Here is an 8981-nt window from a genome sequence, read left to right on the forward strand (position 1 = left end):
GCAGCCGGGGCCAGAGGAGAGGGTGGGGGTTTGCCATTGGTCGACAGAGGCTGTGAAGTCAGTTTCTCCTCCCGGTGAAGATGACGTAGTGAATCAGACTCTCTCTGCTGTTCAGCTGGCTTTACCATAGCCCAGTAGCCTATCAACTAGCCAGTAGTGACCTGGTGCCTGCCCAGAATGGTCCTGCCTTGCCAAACGGCTCTGAGGCTGACAGCTGCTAACTGACTCACACAGACAGGGATAGTATGAAGTAGGCCTGCAGAGGAATACGCACTGCGAAGTTCTACAAGAAGAAGAGAGGAATGAGGCTGCTGTGACTTCATAGGCCAAACTGGAGGAGGAGGGAGAGGAACAATGTCTGAGAGGAGGAGGAGTTGTTTGGTCAGAAGTGAGCGGCCTACAGGGCCACTATAGACAGGACTAGCCCGGGTCTAGCTCACTGCTGCACGGAATACCGAACGCCACGATCGGACCAGGAGGTCTGTGTCTGTCGGAAGCCGCTGCGTGGTCACTCAGGATGCAAACATCTGCCCCGGACCACCATTAAACAGCGAAGGCGAGCTTACTGCTGCAGCACCCGAGAAGGACCTGCGTGTGTGCGCGTGTGCAAGAGAGTGTGTGCGCGCGTGAGTGCGTGATTGTGTGTGTCACTATGAGTCTCGTCTCAGGCTTCCCTCACCACCCGGTCATGCACCACCACGACAGCCACCACTATTCGCTGCATGCCGCGGCGGCAGGTCGGTGTCACGAGGACACCGGGGCTCCTCCGTACTTTACGAGCTGGCTGATAAGCCACGCGGATATGTCTCCCACCGAATATAGCCTCGCGCCCGGCTACAGCCCAGAGTACCATGGCAACAGTGGCGGCGGGTCTACGGGCGGCCTGGACCCCCACCATCACCACCATCATCACTACGGACCCGGCGGCTTGCTTCCGGGGACCGGCGCCATCTCGGTGAACGGAGCCACGGTCGGTATGCACCACCACCACCACACACATCCTCGGCCAGTGAAGCGGAGACCCACGGCCAACCGTAAGGAGAGGCGGCGGACCCAGAGCATCAACTCGGCCTTTGCGGAGCTAAGGGAGTGTATCCCCAACGTCCCGGCCGACACCAAGCTGTCCAAGATCAAGACGCTGCGGCTGGCCACCAGTTACATCTCCTACCTGATGGACATCCTGGACAAGGATGGACAGCACGGAGACACGCAGGCTTTCAAGGCCGAGCTGAAAAAGACTGAGGCTCGGGAGGAGAGGAGGAAGAGAGAGACGGTAAGAGCATGAAGCCTGCGCACCAAGACAGGAGACTCCTGAACTTAGCTGAGGGGGCCGCGTGTGCTCAAACTGTTTTAAATAACAGGAAAGTAAATAACTTCACAGTTATCAGTTATCATAACCCGCATAGTTTACACTCTCATAGCAATAGTTCACAGTCTGCTAATTGTTTGTGTGTGTGTGTGTGTGTGTGTGTGTGTGTGTGTGTAGCCAGTAGTTTAAAATACTTTGGCTTTATAATTAAAGGCCTTTTCCGAGTCTGCAGTTCGGCAGACATGCTGCTGTAGACTCATTTTACAGGCCGGTAATGGAAAAAAGAAGCTGTAGCCTTCAGCAGTGCCGTTCGGGGATTAAGCAGTCACGTTTTAAGGACCTAAAGTGATGGGGAGGTAAACTATAGCCTGGAAACTGCAGTCACATTTCTTTACATGTATTTTTGAAATTCATAAGGAGATGATACATGTTATTATTATTCCTCCTTCCTTTTAATGATTTATCTCATCAAGATTAACAACTGAAGGTCAAAGCCGACCATCCTTTAAACACCTCCTCATCATTAGGCCTACTGGTGGTCAAAGGGCAGCGTTCGGCGTGAAGCAGCGGGCTAATGTGAACACATCGAAACGCGCCGTTCCCTCTTGCATCAGAATAATCACTCCAAAATCTATTTTAAATTTATTGTCAAATAAGACAATTTGGTGTGAAATCAGCTCAAAAAATACAAAGTATAAAACACGGGTCAACTGAGCTTTCTCCAAAAAAAAAATGCGGATCAGTTTTGCATGGCATATCCATAAACTTTATTTTTATTCCAATCAATCTTCTATTGCTTTTGGTATTTTTTTTTTTTTTTTTTTTTTGCATATAGAGTCTATTTAAATGCTACTTGTCCACTGAATGTATGGAGGATCTTGCACGACTATGTCTCGTCATTCGCCTTCATTGCTTTTACATGTGCGATCTGCAAACGAGGCTCCCGAAGCATTTTTACATTAGGAAAATATTATGTTGGCTCGGCGGGGCAGGCTGCTTTCATTTGCAGGATAAAGCTGAAAGTCATTCCAGTGTAATGTCAGTGTGTGACAAACTGGTTTAACTTCGCGTTCATGTTTTTCTATGATGTGCGACCCCAGGGTTATTAATATTGTCTGCATCGTGACAACGATGGCACGATAAATAACAAGCAGGAGCCTGGCGGCTCTAATTTGACCAAGATTCAGTAGGAAGCCATGAATATTTTTTCTGATTGGCTTTGATCCCAATCTAATTTAGTAAGGAGAAGATGAAGATGGGAGACTGAGTGGCCTAAAATAGTCGGCTCTCAGCAGAGGCCTTTTTACACTTGGTACCAAAGCCAGCAAGATGCAGAAATAATACTGACAATAAATGTAAATAAATGTAAATTAGGAAACAGTGGTTGTTTGGGATTTTTATTTTTAAATGATTATTTTATAATAATATATGTAATATAATATTAGCAACTATCTAGACTGTGGGACCAGTACAGGCTGACACTGTGGACCAACGGCCAGGAGAGAAAGACATAAACAGCAACACAGACTTTTCCTGTGCATGAATTGCACACATACACAAATGGAGGGCGATCTTATGGACCCATGTATTTGGGGGAGGAATAAAAAAAACCCAGTGAATGTGGGATGACTGCTAAAGAGAGAGTAAACAGTCAAATATAAGTGTTTACCCATTTTTATAATTGACACTTGAAACCTCATTTCCTTTCCATACAGTTGAAAATTATAAACAAAAATAGTTTACACAATAATGGTATAGTCCAAATGATGAAGTCTATATAACATTGGAGCCAGAAAATTGGTTGGCATCCTCAGACAGCTTGGAGCCGGAGGGAGGGGGGGCAGGTTCAGCCCTGTGGACTCTAAACTATTAGTCTTAGCAACACTTTTTGATGGTTTGCTCCTTACAGCCCTCTATATTATCCACATGGGTTTGGTCCCACATCTGCATATGCTGTCTGTACCCTATGGCTGCAGCGTTACAAGATTTATTGTTTTGCACATCTAGAAATTAAACCCGTTTCAACTGTCTTGCATTTTGCATTCACAGGACTTAAGAATTATTCCACATGTGCTCTTTCAACACAGTAGCCAGCTATTTTATTTATATTTGAGTTACATATCCCCTTCATGATCACTGGCTAAAAGTCGTAATTCATTTGATTTACTACTATGCAAACATCATATCATCGATTACATGCTTTGATAAAAGCTGCATGTTGTTGTTCTTTAGTCCAGCCGGGAAAGTTATGTGCAGGAACAAACAATACATAACCATGTAGCAGGTCAGGATAGACTACAAGAGAATAGAACAGAATAATTATTTCCTGTCTGTTGCCTAGCACGCTGCCTATAGGAAGTGTGGTGCATAATTGAAGCCAGAAAGCAAATTTTCCCTCACATTTCAAACTGCAATCACTAATAGGAGGATGTAGTCCTGCTAATAACTCATGTCAACTCTTTCACGCAACTCCCTGCTACAACTGAGACAGTTGAATAAAAAGATGTCATAAATGTGCACAGAATTCCTTAATTTGTTTAAAGCGTGTTTCAAACCTTTTATTATGGTGGAACACGTAGTACCTTTAAGTGAGTTTGAATCTCGGTGTAGCTATAAGGTAAGCACTTGACGTTGCCTATGCTTCTCAGTGTGCTCTTACAGTAATGATTAAGTGGTTAACCCATAAATGAATTTAAAGTGTGTTTAAGAGGATGGACCTCTAAGCTTGCAAATAAGGGGGGACTTGAGGTAATAGCCCAGGGAGTCTGAGTTTATATTACACTGGGTTTGCAGGAGATTGTTAAAATATAGATTTTTTTACAATTCATACAAACATTTGCTGTCAGATTTGAATCATGACAGATGCTGAACCTCGCCTTGATCAGTTTTACTCTGAATCTAAGTTTTTTATTATACATTTTTGCATGAATTTTTATTTAATCATTGCCTAAATATATATATCACAGTGCAGCAGCAAACTGATTATTAATGTGAATGTAGATAGTTATTTACTTATTTAGTTACTTATTTCTGATCGATTTAGACCTCAGTGTTACTGACTGAATAACAGCACGCTATTTCATTTTGTTGCAGTGTTGAAAAAAAAATCATGCTTGATAGCATTTTGGTATTATCCTGTAATTGATATAATTATATTAATTATTATTATTATTGGTATTATTATTATTATTGGTATTATGATTATACATTTTATTTGGGCACGCCTTTCAAAACACTCAGGGACATCTTACATTTTCAGGACAATGGAAAGAGTAAATGTGCAGGATATACAGAGTAATTTTACATGCCAGTGATGCTTTGAGCAGCCTCACTGGAGAGACACCAGCAGCGGTTTTACTTTCAGTGATAGGTAGCCTGCAGACTGGTAGAGCCTGGATCACTGTGTAGACAAATTACTGGGGCTGGAAAGTGGTGTCACTTGTCTGCTGCAAGAACCTTCAAAAATCCTTCAATTAAAGCCCTACTGGCTGTTAGCCTGTGAGTATTTAATAAGGTTTAAGTTGAAGTGATGAGGCATTATCTACTGCTTTCACCTACTATTAAACACATACTGGTTACATGATATTTATTTGTATTTTTATATTTTTGATAATTTCAGAAGGTTATAGTACAGGTGGCAAATGTGCAGTTAAAAAGTTATGATTTATTAATTATTTGACATGAAAAAAAAAAAAAAAGATCTGTTCTTATAATGTGCTTTTAATCAAAATGTTCATAGTTCAATTGTGTTTGTAATAATAACATGAAGAGTGGAGGCCCAGGATTAAAAAACAATGCAGGTCTATTTAATTCTTCACTCACAGATCCAGTTAGTAGTTTATCCACATCCATTATTATTATTATTATTACTATTATTATTATTAGCCCTTTCCTTCCTGTCAATGAAAAAACTGACATTTCATCCAGCCTAACTTTTGCAGAAAGAACAGATCACGCTGTTCCGGCCGATGACGCAGCTGCGGCCCGGAAACTAGAATGTAAAAGAACATTATACAATAAAAAGAATGGGGATTAGCTTGTTTGGATGTCTGCTGTACAGTTGTGTAAACCATCACAGACTCCTGTTTGCAGTAATTACAGAAACGTTGTGCACCAACCTTTAGAACTGCAGAGCTCTCTTTTCTTTCTTTGTTTGCTTTATTTGGTTAATAGAACAACGTAAACGCAGAAACTGCAGCATAGCGACAAATAAAAGAATCGATCAGTGTTGACAAAATATTAAAACCAAGCACGCTTCTTTAAGTAGGCCTAATTATACGAAAGTCCTACTTTAAAAAGCATTTCTCTGTAGCAAGAAGTAAAGTAAAATCACCCATTGTTACAAAATTTCCTTTACAAAGTCTTGAATTCTTGAATCGTTTACCTGTATTGCACCTGATCTGTCCTGTTCGAGCAATGCTCATATTTTATATTATCGTGTATTTGATATTTCGCACATCACTCTGCAAAATAAATCAGGCCTACTCGAATATCCCTCAGTTTCAAATGTGGTTTTTTTTCTCCCGCCTGTAGCCGATTGGTGGACTTGAAAATAGCAGGTTAGAGTTACTGCGCCTTCACACACAACACAGTCATTTATTATTATTATTATTATTATCACTATTATTTTTAAGGACAACGCCTGTACACTCACTGTTAGTTAAGAAATTGGGTTTACAACAATAAGGCTTTAAACCTGGGGAAGGACGTTCTCCTTGCGTGCGCCTTTCTACATGTATTTAAACAGCGTACATCGTTAATAAAAAATAAAAAAATCTATTACTATAATGCTGTTCTAATATAGGCTATAGGCTATTAAATGAATATATTTTTGATTAGGCTGAACGTGGTTTCAGGAAAAGCTTTTGGCGGATGGAAACAGCAAGTAAACATGCAGGCTCAGAAAAAATACATTACAAATAATAACAAATTTTAATTTATCTTTAACATTTAAAGCTGTTTCCTTTTAGTTGATCATGCTCTCTACAACATTAAATCCTTCAGAGTCGCCGATCTTAACAGGGTGAAATATGTTGACCCGCGCAGTTGAACAGTTTAGGCTGTAACTAATATTATATTCATTAACAAGGTTTCAGTTCAGTCAGAGAAAGCTGTTATGCCCGGACACCAGAGGAAGGCCGCGGGCCGTAAAGGCTACATGTAAACGTGTGGAGCTTGTAAACACATAGGCCCACAGGTTATTCTTCTGTGACTTCAACATCGTTGTTAATAAGTCTTACGGGTATCTATAGAAAATCACTGATGTGTGTAAACTGTGTGTTCTGGAGCATTAACCATATGGGCTGGTCCCAAATGCAAGATTGTTCCACCGCAAACACAGGCAAACAGAATGGACTGTCGCTCCGAAGCGGGCCATGGAAAGCGAAAGGTGCGCTCTCACGTACAGTGAGCACAGGTCAATATATCCAAGCCAGTTGCATGCTTCCTTCAGTATCTGCCTTCAAAGCTGGGAATGCCAAGTGTTGCAAAATTGGGAAACCTTATAAAGCGGCATATTAGCGAAATCGCAAGTCAAATAATTCATGGAGACAAAGGCTACCGTCACGCTGTCCCTGTCTAAAAATAGACCTACAGCTTCTGCTGAATTACACCTGGGTTATTAGGATCAATATGCACCATATAAATAACAATAAATGCCATGTGTCTGCAGGTGGAGATCCCAAAGACATCTTCGTCGTCGTCATCATCATCGTCGTCATCCTCCTCGGTAGTGAGCGATAAGAAGAGCAAAGGACGGACAGGGTGGCCTCAACACGTCTGGGCTCTGGAACTCAAACAGTAACGCCTCCCTCTCTCCCGCAAGTTGATGGCGCTCTTCTCGGGACAATGATGACGGGCTCTGCAGACCTGCAGCCCGCAGGCAGCAGCCATCCTCTCTCCGGACCGGGTGACTTCCCACGGGGCGGCGGACGCGGGACTGCTTGTAGAGCTCCGTTCACTTTGCTATGGTGAGCCACGAAGGAAACGGCAGTTTACTGGTTGGAGTTCTTTTAATAGAACATAACTTCAGATTTCTAACTCCCCCGCATTAAATCAGCAGAGGCGCTTTCTGTGGCTCAATTCTGTATTTTAAAATCTTGAACCCGATTTCCTCCAGAAACAACCCGTAAGACAAATATCACACATTAAAAGTTTAATTGAAAAAATCTAAACCAAAGAGCTCTACGTGTTTACGACGTCTCACAGTGGATTATGGAAATATTCTGGATGTTTTGTCAGTTATCAACATGTTTGATGTCCTTGAAAACTTTGGGATAAGTTAAATTAAAATACAGTAGGTGTCTGCGTGCATTAGAGATAGGCTAGGGTCGGAGGGGATGGACGGGATCAGACCGCCCTGTGGGTCAGCAGAACCCCCCCACAGTAGGGGCTGTTTGGTGGATGGGATTTGGCTTTGCCAAATGAAAGAGAGGTCCATAAAAGTTGAGTTATGTTACCAGATGTGTAGCCTACGTTGCCCCCCCCACACACACGTGATGTTGACGTGCTGTCTGCTTTATTTAACTGAATATATTTATGTGCAATGTGGCCCTTAGAGGAACCAAACAGCCATCCCGCTGACTGAAAACTTCTCTCTCTCTCTCTCTCTCTCTCTCTCCATCTGTCTTCCCCCTGGCGAATTTGGTTTGTAAATGTAATGATGAAGTGTCCATGTTGTGGTGTTAAAATGTGGTGGGAGTCTAAATAATGCTTAATGTGAGATGTAAACAGTGTCTTGAATTTAATAAACCACCAACTGGTTACATGGTGACTGATGCAAACTGGGCTTATTTCCTATTGCCGGTTGGTCCAACAGGGGCAACATTCAGAAGTAACAAGTGAACGTTATCCACAGTGGCTTCAATCTGCATTAAAACATCAGCCCTAAAGTTTCCTGTTGTTCAGTGTGGGAAAATGGTTCGCGCTTTCAAAGGGGGGGAATAATAATCAAACAGATAATCTAAAAATCTTTTAGAAATGTGTCACAAATTGATTGGCAGGTGTTGCACATTTCCTGGTTCATCTTTGAACTTCCATATTTCTAATAGTTGTGCTGCATGCAATGGATGATTGTAACATACATTTAATTTGTTTTCAGATAGAAAGAATCAGTTTAGATAACTGGGTTAATGCGTCCATGCAAAAGTGTCATCAGTGTTCAGCTACAGAATACAGAGCTCATTCTCTGTATCGGCACATGGTATGTCTTTGTGATGTCTTTGTGATGTCTTTGTGATGTCTCTCTTTCTACCTTGCTATCGGGAGGAAGGAGAAGGACAGGATGACATCTTACTGCCGCACCGTGGGAGAGTTGATGTTTTTAAAGATCTCACATGTATTAAAACATAAAGACAAATATTCTGCGTGGAACGATAATGTGTGTCTGAGATGATATTCCAGCAAAAAGGCATATTCTCTCCACATTAAAATCGTTAAAAAGGTATACACTCCTTCTAACTCGTTAAAAATGGACTGTGGCTTAGAAGTAAAGCGGGTCACCCACTAATGAGACGATCTGCAGTTTGTCCACAGGTCCGCATGCGAAAGTGTCTTCAGGCAAGATACTGAACCCCAAATTTCTCCTGATGAGTGGCGATGGCGCAGTACATAAGTAACCTTGCATCTGATGTGGGAGAGCTGGGTTTGATTCCCACTGGACATTTCACAACTT

At 42.1% G+C, this 8981-nt stretch overlaps 1 protein-coding gene across 1 annotated transcript; it reads left to right on the top strand.

Moving 5' to 3' along the window:
* The first annotated feature begins 427 nt into the window (after positions 1–427).
* hand2 (heart and neural crest derivatives expressed 2) lies at positions 428–8081 on the top strand. Its single transcript, XM_046047717.1, has 2 exons — positions 428–1273; positions 6981–8081. Exons 1-2 carry the CDS (start codon positions 653–655, stop codon positions 7110–7112), a joined length of 753 nt encoding a protein of 250 aa, XP_045903673.1. The 5' UTR covers positions 428–652; the 3' UTR covers positions 7113–8081.
* Positions 8082–8981: the final 900 nt, after the last annotated feature.

The sequence above is a fragment of the Micropterus dolomieu genome, linkage group LG04 (genome assembly GCF_021292245.1).
Source record: "Micropterus dolomieu isolate WLL.071019.BEF.003 ecotype Adirondacks linkage group LG04, ASM2129224v1, whole genome shotgun sequence".
Taxonomy (NCBI): domain Eukaryota; kingdom Metazoa; phylum Chordata; class Actinopteri; order Centrarchiformes; family Centrarchidae; genus Micropterus; species Micropterus dolomieu.